The sequence below is a fragment of the Doryrhamphus excisus genome, linkage group LG4, assembly GCF_037039965.1.
Source record: "Doryrhamphus excisus strain RoL-2023G ecotype Guam linkage group LG4, RoL_Dexc_Guam_v1.1, whole genome shotgun sequence".
Classification (NCBI taxonomy): domain Eukaryota; kingdom Metazoa; phylum Chordata; class Actinopteri; order Syngnathiformes; family Syngnathidae; genus Doryrhamphus; species Doryrhamphus excisus.
In genome coordinates this window covers 1984613-2000091 of record NC_136360.1, presented here as the reverse complement: position 1 = coordinate 2000091, position 15479 = coordinate 1984613, and the positions used below count along the sequence as shown (strand labels likewise).

Genomic DNA, 15479 nt, shown 5'->3' with positions numbered 1-15479 from the left:
TGAGGTCTGACTCGGCTTTAACTCATTCACATGTGTGCATGAGCGAGCGAGAGCGAGAGAGAGAGAGAGAGAGAGAGAGACCTCTGCCCCATACACACTCCCTCATCAGGGTAGTCCCGCCTCAGTCCTGCGCCTTGCTTCACGTTCGATTCTCCTGCAGCCAGAAGTCACAGCTGCCTGGTGGACACAGTCTCAATCCGACTGAACAACTAATGAAAATAACATTTGTGCTGGTGTTGTGATGATTGAATGTGCGATATTTCCATCACTGCCTCTGTTACTACCTCAATCATATTTATTTATTTAACAACCCAAAACAATACAATCATATGTGACTTTACTCACCTGTATACACCAGTCATTATTTGCACTATGACCCATTTATCATTGCACTAAAATTAATATATCTGCAATATGTCTGCTCCTGCATATGCTCCTGTGCAATACTATGTGTATATTTTGGATATCTTGTATATATCTTGTTAAACTGTCTTTTTTTACTCTACTTTTATATACTTTTTTTAAACTCTTCAATAATAATAATAATAATAATAATAATGACAATAAAGGCCATTCCATTCCATTCCATTCCCATTCCCATTCCCTTTGAATATAACAACCAGGCACTCGAGCATGAAACACAAACACACTAAACTAAACCACTTTCCAAACACTTACATGCTTGGTGCACATCACGCGTTGCATTCAAAGACATATAAACATCTACCTTTAACCAACATTGTGCAGCTACTGTACAAGTAAAGTGAAGCAATCCAGTACAATCCAGTAGAAAAAAAAAAAAAAAAAAAAGCAATCCAGTACAAGAACTGCTTATTTTTAAACAGGAAAATGGCTAAAAGAAGTACAAATATGTACATACTGTATATACGTTACTCAGAAGACACACAATTCAAAGACGCCGTGAAATATATGTTGTATTCTACACCGGGTCACTAGGTGTCAATCATGTTAATGTTAATGTAAACTTGATCGCTGACTGTTGTGGTTATAACTGACGTCAACTGAAAAGTCAAAACTTCACTTCCTGCCCGCAGGGAACACATTTATAACAACTTATTTATGTCTTATTTACTGTTAATATGTTTATTAATAGGGCAATATGAGTGTAATGGTGAATATAGGGGTGTTAGTTCATGTCCAGAGAGCTCTAATACTGTTAAAAAAACACATTTAGAAGGTTGTAAACATATTTACAATGCTCTAACTACAAAAATATTACATTTATTAATAAGGAATTCTACTTTACGGAGGTTCACTTATCACAGTCGGGTCTGGAACCAATTAACCGTGATAAATGAGGGATTACTGTGTACTAATCATGTTAATGTAATGTTCGGTGATGCACATAATCACCAAACTTGATCGCTGACTGTTGCGGTTATAACTGACGTCAACTGAAAAGTCAAAACTTCACTTCCTGCCCGCAGGGAACACATTTATAACAACTTATTTATGTCTTAAATGGCTTATTTACTGTTAATATGTTTATTAATTGGGTAATATGAGGGTAATGGTGACTATAGGGGTGTTATTTCATGTCCAGAGAGCTCTAATACTGTTAAAAAAACACATTTAGAAGGTTGTAAACATATTTACAATGCTCTAACTACAAAAATATTCAATTTATAAATTGAATATTCACTTAGTTCACTTATCACAGTCGGGTCTGGAACCAATTAACCGTGATAAACGAGGGATTACTGTGTACTGTTCCTAATATCTGGATCAATAACAGTGCCATAACAGCTCGTCACCACAAAGAGGACAGAACTCTTAGCGCTTAGCAGTAACATCTTCCCCCCGCACTTTGACCTTGGAGGTAAAGCAGTCGCCACTCGCATTTCGCCTTCTTTCTTCTCTCGTTTCATACGCTGTGGTTTTGCCATCCTAAATACGAGATGTCAGAAGGGTCAAGTTCGCCGACTGCTAGTATTTAAACCAGGTCAGATGTAAGGGGAGTAGGAGTTGTGTAATTTTTAGTTTCAAGTAGAAACAAGACTAGGGAGGAAACGGCTTGGATTTCAGAAGCTTTAGCTTATTTACATCAACAGACGTGTTTGATGCCGGTTCGTCATCGGTTTGTTGGATCCACATGAGGTTACGTGCAGAGATGCAACATGTCGCTTTCTTACCAAGTCTTAAAATCAGTTGCTTTTGTATGATATTTCTAGTAGTTGTCGTTGCAAAATTGATGAACAACAATGAAAAAAAGGAAATAAATAGTTTTCCATCCATCTTTTATGCTGAAGAATGTATTTTTAAACTGGATCCTACCACAGTTGACTTAAGGCAAAAGGCACCGCAGACTGAACACACGCAATTTCTGAGACAATCATTTCAATATTTTAAGCGTCTGTAAATATTTCTTCATTTAAATGTAAATAATACTTAATAGTTAAATGAGTGAACTGTTGAAAAAAGAACATGCTGAACTAGTTGTCTGTGTTGATGTGTGGTTGTCTGTGTTTGTGTCGATCAGAGGATCACAGCCATGGAAATGAACAAGTACATCAACAGAGAAAGTGACTTTGTGAGAAAGTGACACATGAAACTAAACTCTAAACTTTTCTAAAATTAACATTTCTTTCCAAACGCTCCTGAAAGGCTGACGTTGTCCTCCAATGTCAAATCAACATTTGCAATAAGAGTAACTGTTGTAATTATTAGATTACATTCAAGGCCACTTCTCTCTTCAATTGCCATTGCTCACGATCCATGTAAGATAACACGCTAAATGCTGTTGGTTTAAGCCTGGCACATATAGACAAACAACCATTCACACTCACGTTCATACCTATGGACAATTTGGAGTCGACAATTAACCTAGCATGTTTTTGGAATGGGCTGCACGGTGTACGAGTGGTTAGCGCACAGACCTCACAGCTAGGAGACCAGGGTTCAATTCCAGCCTCGGCCATCTCTGTGTGGAGTTTGCATGTTCTCCCTGTGTTCTCCGGGTACTCCGGTTTCCTCCCACATTCCAAAAACATGCTAGGTTAATTAGCGACTCCAAATTGTCCATAGGTATGAATGTGAGTGTGAATGGTTGTTTGTCTATATGTGCCCTGTGATTGGCTGGCCACCATATACCATATACCATATACACCATATCACCTCGTACTTTGGTACGGGATAAAAAAATTATAATTAAAAAAAAAAAAAAAACTATATAAGGAAAGCAGGAAGTGAACAAATATAACAGTTACTGATTGTAAAAGTACCAGATGGAGGGGTAGGATTTAATAAGCTTTGCTTCTTCCTACTCCTTTTGGACATGTGGAACTGTGAACTGTGAACGAGGTGATACACCATATCACCTTATACTTTGGTACGGGATAAAAAAATTATATTAAAAAAAATTAAAAAAACCTTAAACTATATTAGGAAAGCAGGAAGTGAACAAATGCAACAGTTACTGATTGTAAAAGTAAACTGATTATGTGATGCATTCAATTGTAATCTGATGCATGTTCAAATGAAATAAAACCATTACCATTACCATTACCATTATCATTACATTACCATTACCAATACCATTACCATTACCATTACCATTACCATTACCATTACCATTACCATTACCATTACCGTTAACATGCAAACTGCACGCAGAGATGCCCGGGCGGAGAATCAAACCGAGTCTTCCCAATCTCCTGACTGTGTGGCCTACATGCTAACCACTCGGCCACCGTTTTTTCTAATGCTACCCTCTACCTCCCCGCCCTAAACCATCGCATAGCCACTCTTCCCCGCGGGTATTTAATTTACAAATTATGTAATGAAACCCTGTCCAACAATAGCATTTGAAGAACACGCAGATTTTGAAGAAACCAGCATAGAGTTTTGTTTTAAGCTTTTTAAGAATAACTAAAAAAATAACTAATCTTTTTTTCTACTCAGCCCCCAGGACTGTGAGGGCAGTTCCTTGATTAAAAATGATTTGCACAATAAATAAGGGCAACATTAGCCTTCCGTGCACATTGATTAAAAAAAAAAAAATCAAAGATCCAGCCGGTCCTACCTTGGTGGAGGCCATGTCGCTGACAGAGCGATAAGTCTGGATTGTCTCCAGCTGGTCCAGACACCAGTCCAACTCCTCCATGGTCTCCATGGCCAGCTTCTGGTACGCCTCATCTGTCAACAAGCAAGCAAGCAACACACGGTGAGAACGGACTGCACACGTGAAGCCCGAGCGTAACGCAACGCAGGACCTTCCGGTCATGTTTGGGAGTGCGTGCTGCAGCTGCCGCTGAGGACGCTGAATCATTAGGTGGCACCCAAGAGTGCTGGGTGCTCTCATGCTTCCAAGGAGTAGCTGTGGTAAGACGGCTGGATTCTGCTTGTTTGTGTTATGCCATTTAAGATGGAGACAATTATTAATGTCATGCCTTATGAAGGCCTATTTATTACTTCATGGGTGCTTTTTCATCACAAACTGTACATGAATTGCAGTTGTGTTATCCTACACACACACACACACACACACACACACGTGTCTGCTGCATTGTGTGTACACGGCGTATCCTAGCTGCAGAGCACAACAAGGCCGCATGCAATGCGGCGACCTTAGCGCGGCCGCGTAGAATGTGTCCCCTGCTCTGATCTCCTCTCCATCAAAGACGTGAGGCTGTTTGCCTCTCCCAAACATGAGAGGCACCTGGCAGCCCGCCTGCAGCCTTCCGTCACTCCGTTGAGGGCAGCGAGAGACACAGAGGGAGGCTGTGCAACTCGTTCAAGTCCACAAGTCTCTGATGTTGAACTGGCGGCACTGGAAGAGATTTTTCCTGGTGTTCCTGACACGTGTGAGGTTGGTTTGTGTTCCTGAAGAGCACTGGGAGTCATTTTATCTTCATTTGGGGCATTCAAGTATGAGAATAGCTTCATGGTTAAGATGATTATTTGTGATTAGTCTGACTTTTAATCATCTGAACGGTTAACTGGTTCCAGGCCTGATTGCGTTTATAGTGAATTTCCACAAAGTAGAATTCATTCATTCATTTTCTACAGCTTATCCTCACAAGGGTCGCTTGAGAGGGCTGCTGGAGCCTATCCCAGCTGTCTTACACCCTGGACTGGTCGCCAGCCAATCACAGGGCACATATAGACAAACAACCATTCACACTCGCATTCATACCTATGGACAATTTGGAGTCACCAATTAGCATATTTAGCATTTTAGCAACTAGCACGTTTTGGAATGTGGGAGGAAACCGGAGTACCCAGAGAAAACCCACACATGCACGAGGAGAACATGCAAACTCCACGCAGAGATGGCCGAGGATGGAATTGAACCCTGGTCTCCTTGCTGTGAGGCCTGCGTGCTAACCACTCTCCCAATGTGCAGCCCCAAAGCAGGATTCCTTGTTTATAAATGAAATGCGTAGAATACCTGTTAAATACTACTTTAAATATGTTTTAAAAATCTCTTCTAAATACTGTTTTTAACATTAGAGACCTCTAGACATGTACTAACACCCCTATAGGCACCTTTACACTTCATTTATTCATTCATTTTCTGACGCTTTTCCTCACGAGGGTTGCGGGGAGTGCTGGAGCCTATCCCAGCTGTCTTTGGGCGAGAGGCGGGGTACACCCTGGACTGGTCGCCAGCCAATCACAGGGCACATATAGACAAACAACCATTCACACTCGCATTCATACCTATGGATAATTGCGTTGCGTTACGCTAGTAGCATATTAGCAACTAGCATGTTTTGGAATGTGGGAGGAGTACCCGGAGAAAACCCACGCATGCACGGGGAGAACATGCAAACTCCACACAGAGATGGAATCGAACCCTAGTCTCCTTGCTGTGAGGCCTCCGTGCAGCACCAAAGTAGGATTTCTTGTTTATAAATGAAATGCGACTATACTACCAAATGCGTAGAATACCTGTTAAATACTACTTTAAATATGTTTTAAAAATCTCTTCTAAATACTGTTTTTAACATTAGAGACCTCTAGACATGTACTAACACCCTTATAGGCACCTTTACACTTGTATTACGTAATTTTGTTGTGATTCTCACAGTTTGGCGTGTCAGTGAATTGGTTATGTGACGAGAAGGATGAAATAATAAATAATAAATAATAATAAAGTTATAAAAGAGCGTCAGACTCTGCCGTCATGAATGAGTTTACCATGATGTGCTTGTGTTCATTACGCTATAAAATGCGTTACATAGATTTGTTACTACTGTTAACATGCTATTTAAAATCCAAAACAACAATGACTGATACTACAATTTTTATCTTGTGACTTCAAGGACATTAAACACGACTTTTTGTCCAAAGTCAAATAGCTTGAATTCCTTGAATTTTCCATGTGTAGCACTTTTGTGCAATCATAGTACTACTGTTTTCCGACTGAAAACACACACATGTATTGTATGCATTGTAAAAGGGAATTTCCACCAGCACCTCATTAACACAGCGGAGTCCATTCAACAGGCAGGAAGCAGACAGCCCCCACATTCAATGCCGACACACATTAGTTAACATGTTGCATTGTTGAGCTTACAACGTCAACGCTTGACTCAGCAGAGCGGAGCGACTGCAGCTCCAAAAATATCTGCCCCGAGTGAGGATCGAACTCACGACCTTCAGATTATGAGACTGACGCGCTGCCTACTGCGCTATCGAGGCTTGGGACAACTCACAGCTGTAGGGGGGTGGGGTCTTTTCTGCTCTAGCACGAGTGGCTCAGCCGCAATGCACAAAGCAAGCTCGGTAGTGATAGTTTACTTTACTTGGCTGAATTTAGTGTGGAAATAAAGAAGAAAGAAAGTATCAGCCCCTTTTGGATTAACTACAACAAAAATCCAGAGCCAGCTGGCCCCCCTTTTGGGTCGAACATCAGTGTGTCTGTGCGTACAAATGAACAATTCCCACACACTAAGACCTTGAAAATGTTTTGTTTTGTGGCACTGCTAGCATTAAATCTTTTCTTGTTTAGCTTTGAGCACGCCGACGTAGCACATGCATGCACACTAGTTATGTTAGTTGTTAGCTAATTATAGCAATTTGGCTACTAAATTCGGCTATCATTTCGATGTATGGACTATGATAAACACACAATGACTCCAATTGTCAGTCACTTCCCCGAGACTGCTTTTGTGTGTGTGTGTGCGCACAAATGGATTATATGTCGTTTCTAGGTCAAATATGGCAAGATGTTTCCTCCTCAGTATTGAGTCGTTTCCCTTTCTGAGACATTCATTCATTCATTTTCTACAGCTTATCCTCACAAGGCTCGCGGGGGGTGCTGGAGCCTATCCCAGCTGTCTTCGGGCGAGAGGCGGGGTATACCCTGGACTGGACACATATAGACAAACAACCATTCACACTCACATTCATACCTATGGACAATTTGGAGTCGCCAATTAACCTAGCATGTTTTTGGAATGTGGGAGGAAACCGGAGTACCTGTAGAAAACCCACGCATGCACGGGGAGAACATGCAAACTCCACACAGAGATCACCGCGAGTGGAATTGAACTCGGGTCTCCTAGCTGTGTGGCCTGCGCGCTAACCACTCGTCCTATAGTAAACATGATAACAGAAAATAACACATTTATTAGTAGAGCCTTCTAGACATGAACTAACACCCCTACAGTCACGTTTATACTTGTATTACCCGGTATAGTAAACATTCATTCATTCATTTTTCTCACGAGGGTTGCGGAAGTGCTGGAGCCTATCCCAGCTATCTTCAGGCGAGAGGCGGGGTACAACCTGGACTGGTCGCCAGCCAATCACAGGGCACATATAGACAAACAACCATTCACACTCACATTCATACCAATTTGGAGTCGCCAATTAACCTAGCATGTTTTTGGAATGTGGGAGGAAACCGGAGTACCCGGAGAAAACCCCCGCATGCACGGGAAGAACATGCAAACTCCACACAGAGATCGCCGCGAGTGGAATTGAACTCTGGTCTCCTACTAACCACTCGTACGCCGTATTAAATCCATTAATTAAGTAATTAATTAGCATGTGCACACCTTTACCAAAAGCATGACACTTGTCATATATTATATACTCCACACAGAGATGGCCGAGGGTGGAATTGAACTGGGGTCTCCTAGCTGTGAGGTCTTCACACAAACCACTCGACCACCGTGCAGCCCCGGTCTGAGACAAATTTAAACAAATCAAATAGTAGGCTTTATGGTGTCAAAGTGCGTAAAAAGTTACAGTTACACATTTTAGTTAGTAATCTTTGACCTTATAAGTAACAACAAACATATTTTTGGCAGTAATTTAAGTTTAGTAAATATTTACTATTTGCATCGGACGTCCAGTCCAAATGATAAACCTGCCCAGCCGTAACCATGGCTCCCGTCCTTCCACATCAACCACCATCCTGAACCTCTGGGTTACACTGGCATGAGACAGACGTCATTTATTGTTGGACTTCCCACATTCTGACTGCTTAGAGGAAGTGTGACGTAGCGCATGAAAACTTGGGCACTGCGTTGTTTCTACACCATGGATGTGTGAAGATTAACCATGCTGGTCGTGCACCTTGCCTTGCACATTGTTGTCTTCCATCTTAACAATGACGTCAGCCTTTGACACATGCACACAGGCGGAAAGAGACTCATAGTCAACATTTTTCATTGTAAATTTCCAGTAAGTTACACACTAAAAAGAACCCACAACATGCTTCTAATAACAATCCATTGCTTTATGAGAAACAGAGAAGAAGATGCAAGATGGTCTATAAACCCCAGTATGTGGTTCCACAGTCTAACAATGACCACAGAGTGTATTGAAGTTCTCTCTTCTGCTTTTTACAAGCAGTATCCAGACTTTACATGTACAGAATTGCAAAATCCATTATGAAAAAAGAGTTTGTGGTTTCGGTGAGGATGACACACACGTCTGCTGTCTGCCTTTATGAAATATATACAAATTATGTACAATATTACAATAATAATGTTGACGATGATATTTCACTAAAATGTAGGGATGTCTGACAATACAGACTAACCAATATCATCTTCTATCATCTTGAAAATGTGGCAATGGCCCTGAATAATCCAATCTAATCTAATGAATAAATTAAGTCAAAAACTTTAAACAAATGACACAAACCCAATGAAATGCCTTTGTGACCGAATAGTAATTTTCAGTAGATTTCTAAATATTTGTGTTAAAAACTCTGTGAATGGGTCTCACGTTCCATTCTGTCAGCAACACAGTGTATACACACCAAAAAAACACAAACTGCATATCTAAAAATCAAAAATGTCTACCCTGGTTGGTAGTATAGTCACAATTCGAGTAACAGCTTTCACTCGTTGCCTGCTCGTCTCCCCGCTCTGCTGGGACAAAGCATTCCCTGTACTTCTCAGAAGATACACATGTACACATTTCTGTTGGATTTACTGTAGTACACAGGGGAGGCATGACCAGGAAGGCTGTTAATCTGGATTTACAAAAACAATAATTCCCAATGGATGGACAGTGATACTGGGCAAAGTAACCTAAGACGCAGAGCATAGTGTCTTAGTGTCATTGAGAGACATAGTGTCCAACGTGTTCTGGGTCTCCTACCAACGTCTGAACATCTGGGAGGCATCGTGACCAGATGCCCAAGTCACGTCATTTGGCTTCTCCCAATGCGGAGGACTAACGGCTCTACTCCAAGTTTCTCTCGGAGGACAGTGCTTATCACTTTATGTCTAAGGAAGAACCCAGCCATCTTACGGAGGTAATTCATTTCTGCCGCTAGGAATGTTGATTGACTGGTAAATTAAGAGCTTTGCCTTTCAGCTCAGTTCCTTCTTCACCACAACACACCAATGCAGAGTGTCACCTGTCCATCTCACGTTCCATCATTCCCTCAATTTTAAACAAGACCTGGGGTAGTTAAACTCCAACACTTTGGGTAGGAGCTCATTGACTATTCAGAGATGTTTTCCACCCTTTTCCGGGTGAGAACCACAGACTTGGACTTGGACGTGTTGGGTCTCATCAAAGCAGATTCAAAACAGACCACATCATCTGCGAAAAAGCAGAGACCCAATTCTGCAGCCACCAAACTAGAACCCCTTCATGTACTGGCTACACCTGGAAATTATGTCGATAAAAGTTGTGTACAAAATCAGTGACAATGGGTAGCATTGGTGGAGTCCAACCCTCACTGGAAACAAGTCCAACTCCTTACCGGACCAAGGTTTGACACAATGGTCATACAGGAAGCGAACCATCCGCATTCGACGATCCGGTACCCCATATTGGAAAATGGCTGTCATTCATTCATTCATTCATTCATTCATTCATTTTCAACCGTTTATCCTCACGAGGGTCGCGGGGGGTGCTGGAGCCTATCCCAGCTGTCTCCTATCCCAGAGGCGGGGTACACCCTGGACTGGTGGCCAGCCAGTCCAGTCCAACAACCATTCACACTCACATTCATACCTATGGACAATTTGGAGTCGCCAATTAACCTAGCATGTTTTTGGAATGTGGGAGGAAACCGGAGTACCCGGAGAAAACCCACGCATGCACGGGGAGAACATGCAAACTCCACACAGAGATGGCCGAGGGTGGAATCGAACCCGCGTCTCCTAGCTGTGTGGCCTGCACCGTCGCCAGCCAATCACAGGGCACATATAGACAAACAACCATTCACACTCACATTCATACTTATGGACAATTTGGAGTCGCTAATTTAACCTAGCATGTTTTTGGAATGTGGGAGGAAACCGGAGTACCCGGAGAAAACCCACGCATGCACGGGGAGAACATGCAAACTGCACACAGAGATGGCTGAGAGTGGAATTGAACCCAGGTCTCCTAGCTGTCATTCAAAGTGAAATCCAATATAGCGTAAAAGCTGTATCAAAAGTTGTGGGTAATAATTCCCAGGCCCGACGATTCCACCCCCACACACATTGGTGTTAGTCACACACAGATAGACATGGGGATTTACGCATACGGGAGGAGAGTGAATAGAGTTCCAGGACGGACTGACATCAGTGGGGGTTCTCCAAGCCCCTGAAGGCATCAGTCTCAGAGTCTTACATCTGCTGCTATCATACAAACTGACAAGCTGTGATGCAGAAATCCTGTGTTTTGTTACACACTCTGACTCTTTTTGATAAGGTAGCCGACGTCAATGAGGCATGTTTGCGATTCCACTTGAAGGACCAGGGAGTTGAACACTGTCTTGTCCTTGAGCTAATGCCTCTCTTTGTCTGTCTTGACTCCCGCTACCATAAAATGTCAATATCATATCATGACCTTTTTTTTTTTTTTTTTTTCCTGGCCACAGGTTTGAACACTCTTTTTTTCCTTTCACAGTGGACCATGCATGCCTGTGTTACCTGAGATGGCATACTTGGAAACAAAAAGGCTTCAGTGTCATGCTGACTGGTATTTGCCCTTTGGGTTGATTAGCATGGATCAGTGGAAGCTAAGTAAATAATTTACAAAAGTTTTGCAAAATCAACATGAACAAAAAATATGTTTTGGTTTGGTGGAGAACCAACCAGGGTGGAACTAAACACACAAGAGTTTGTCTGTGGAAACCTGGCATGCAATTAATTACATTTTTTCAGGTTTAGTCAATATATGGTAATGGTTTTATTTCATTTAAACATTCATCAGATTACAATTGAATGCATCACATAATCAGTTCACAGTTCCACATGTCCAAAAGGAGTAGGAAGAAGCAAAGCTTATTAAATCCTACCCCTCCATCTGGCATTTTTACAATCAGTAACTGTTACATTTGTTCACTTCCTGCTTTCTATAATATAGTTTAAGGTTTTTTTTTTTATTATTTTTTAATAATTTTTTTTCGTCCCATACCGAAGTACGAGGTGATATGACCATCCAATTACGTAATGGGTACCATAGTAAAAAAAATCCTACCCCTCCATATGGTACTTTTGTAACTGTTACATTTGTTCACTTCCTGCTTTCCTAATATAGTTTAAGGTTTTTTTTTAATTATTTTAAATTTTTTAATAATTTTTTTTTGTCCCGTATCGAAGTACGAGGTGATATGACCATCCAATGACATAATGGGTACCATAGTAAAAAAAAAAAACTACCCCTCCATCTGGTACTTTTGTAACTGTTACATTTGTTCACTTCCTGCTTTCCTAATATAGTTTAAGTTTTTTTTTTAATTATTTTACATTTTTTAATATTTTCTTTTTGTCCCGTACTAAAGTACGAGGTGATATGACCATCCAATGACATAATGGGTACCATAGTAAAAAAATCCTACCCCTCCATCTGGTACTTTTGTAACGGTTACATTTGTTCACTTCCTGCTTTCTTAATATAGTTAAAGTTTTTTTTTTTATTATTTTTAATTTTTTAATAATTTTTTTTTGTCCCATACCGAAGTACGAGGTGATATGACCATACAATGATAACACACAATAACTCAGATAGTAAGATATCAATTAAACACCCCCCAAATGTCAACCTCATTAGTAAGAAACGTGGAATATCTACAAGGCACAGACTGGTAACACTATTTATGAGTGCTCTATGAGTCCTCTAAAAAGCAATCCGCACATGCCTGTTTAGTACAGTGGTTCAATTTTATTCTATTAATCCACAGTGGGTAGCAACAACACTGGGAATATTGTCTATGCAAAAATAGCCTAAATAGAAATTCCCAGAGTTAGTAACAGAATCAACATGGGTGACAAACTCATCATGGAGAGTTATCCCACCTGTTGCAATCAGGCCTGTTATGTTTCACTGACAGCTGCTTCACCAGGCTTATCTTTAATGACAATGTCTTCTCGCCTGAAGACAGCTGGGATAGGCTCCAGCATACCCTTGATCCGAGTGAGGACAAGTGGACCAGAAAATGGATGGATGGAGGTGGCTTTTATGCGACTTACTACACTATATTGTTCCAGAATATTGTTCCAGAATATTCTGGCAAGCAGAATATTTACACAATACCCAAATGACAGAATCAAAGTACAAGCAACCAACAACAGTGCAAACCTTAAAGTGAGACAAATGACCAGTTACTGTGATAGAATAAGATAAGCGTATAACCAGCTACGTTAACGCTTAGCTAAGCTTCTTATTTTTATTTCGCTGCATCCCGGGTGGTCTCTGGCCCACCGCTGCTGCCTTTTGCAGACAATTAGATGCTTAAATAAGAGATTACGAATTATGAGGTCATTGCATGCAAACCACATGGACACTATGCAGCTCTGAATATGTCTGCAAAAACTCTAATTTCTGCCCTCTTCCGTTAAGAGTCATGGTGATCTTTTTTTCCAAGGGGGTGGGGGAGGGCATCCCAAAAGTATCCAAAATACCCAAACAAAAGAGCCTGTCTGTGAGGCAGAGTGTGTTTCAATCCATCTGCACTGAGCTGAACAGGCCCTGCTGGCAAGGGAATACTTCAGGGGAAGGACAGCCGTCTATTTTATGGCCGTGCTGACGTCAATGGCATAATTCAAATACTTGCAGAATACACCCTTCCAGCTTTTCTGAGCCTGGCCGGGGGAGGGCCACAGCTAAAATCTGACATGGAATTCAGTACCTGCTTTGTATACATCAGCGGTACTCAAATACACATTTTAAGGGTTCACATAGAATGAATGAAGGAAAGTTTTATTTATTAGAGTTGGTCAGGCCTGTGTAGTATCTAGTATCCGATTTTTTTTTTTTTGCATTCGTCATATTTGGCTGAGCGACAACTTTATAAGCACCGGTGGTGTTTTTTGATACTGGATTTCGCAGTGTATGGCAAAAAAAAAAAATCTGTCCGGCCCACTAAAGGTACTGAACAGGTATTTTTAATAATCACAAAAACATACATTGGCACATATTTTAGTGAGTACTGATTTCCCCTCAGAGGTGACGATTGGTAAAAGAAGATAACAGTTCATTAACAAATTATATTATTTACAAGTATGGCTGCACGGTGTGTGAGTGGTTAGCATGCAGGTCTCACAGCTAGGAGACCCGGGTTCGATTCCACCCTCGGACATCTCTGTGTGGAGTTTGCATGTTCTCCCCGTGCATGCGTGGGTTTTCTCCTGGAACTCCGGTTTCCTCCCACATTCTAAAAACATGCTAGGTTAATTATAAATATATCATATGAAAAATATGATTTTTTTTTTGGAGCATAAAGTTCAAATATCTAAGTAGCAATAATATGAAAAGCAAACAAAAAAATGAATAAAGCAAATTTTGGAAAATTTGGCTGTGGAAAAAAAACATCATAATATTATGGGAATTAAGTCAAAATTACCAAAAGAAAATTTATCAGAAAAATTATATATTTGGAATATGAAAAAAATGAACATAGACCAAAGTTCATACTAATAATACACTTTTCACCTATATCACAAAGCTGAGAGGCAATTTTTTTCTTGAAATATAAATAACTGGATGCATGGCGACCGTGCAGGCCACACGGCTGGGAGACCCGGGTTCGATTCCACCCTCGGCCATCTCTGTGTGGAGTTTGCATGTTCTCCCCGTGCATGCGTGGGTTTTCTCCGGGTACTCCGGTTTCCTCCCACATTTCAAAAACATGCTAGGTTAATTATAAATATATCATATTAAAAATATGAGATTTTTTTTTGTAGCATAAAGTTCAAATATCTAAGTAGCAATATTATGAAAAGCAAACAAAAAAAATGTAAAATGTAAAAAGTAAATTTTGAAAAATTTGGCTGTGGAAAAATATAGTAAAAATATTATGGGAATAAAGTCAAAATTACCAGAAGAAAATTTATCAGAAAAATTATATATTGGGAATATGAAAAAAATTAACATAGACCAAAGGTCATACTAATAATACACTTTTCACCTATATCACAAAGCTGAGATTTTTTTTTCTGGCTGCACGACGACCGTGCAGGCCACACAGCTAGGAGACCCGGGTTCGATTCCACCCTCGGCCATCTCTGTGTGGAGTTTACATGTTCTCCCTGTGAATGTGTGGGTTTTCCAAAAAAACATGCTAGGTTAATTGGTTACTCCAAATTGTCCATAGGTATGAATGTGAGTGTGAATGGTTGTTTGTCTATATGTGCCCTGTGATTGGTTGGCGACCAGTCCAGGGTGTAGGGTGTACAGTACATTAAAAAATTATAAATACTGAAGTAATGCATTCACTATCTGTGCAAAAAAAAAACATTTGGCGGGGAAAAACTTAAAAATACACGCACATATACACACGTATAGGGTATTTTCCCAAAACTTTGCTGTGGATCTCCCCTTGGCTGGGATCCAGTGGGTGTCAGCATGTATATAGAGAAAGACCTTTGAGGAGAGTATTTGGCACCACGACTTGTTTATGACATTGCAAACTTTGCATGTGCAGCAGGTCGCATTTCAACAGTGGGATTACTTTCCGTTAAAAACCCAGCTGTCTTTAGTCTCTGGACTGGTGGCCAGCCAATCACAGGGCACATATAGACAAACAACCATTCACACTCACATTCATA

At 40.8% G+C, this 15479-nt stretch overlaps 1 protein-coding gene and 1 non-coding gene across 5 annotated transcripts in view; both read right to left on the bottom strand.

The window, feature by feature from the left end:
- pde4ba (phosphodiesterase 4B, cAMP-specific a) overlaps positions 1-15479 on the bottom strand; it is a 148697-nt gene that overhangs the window by 17847 nt on the left and 115371 nt on the right. For all 4 annotated transcript variants that reach the window (XM_058074368.2, XM_058074369.2, XM_058074370.2 and 1 more), the window contains one exon: positions 4043-4155. In XM_058074368.2, the coding sequence (XP_057930351.2) occupies positions 4043-4155 (113 nt within the window). The remainder of the gene's footprint in view (positions 1-4042; positions 4156-15479) is intronic.
- On the bottom strand, positions 6594-6666 carry trnam-cau (transfer RNA methionine (anticodon CAU)). The gene has a single exon. It is a non-coding gene; the product is annotated as a tRNA-Met (tRNA).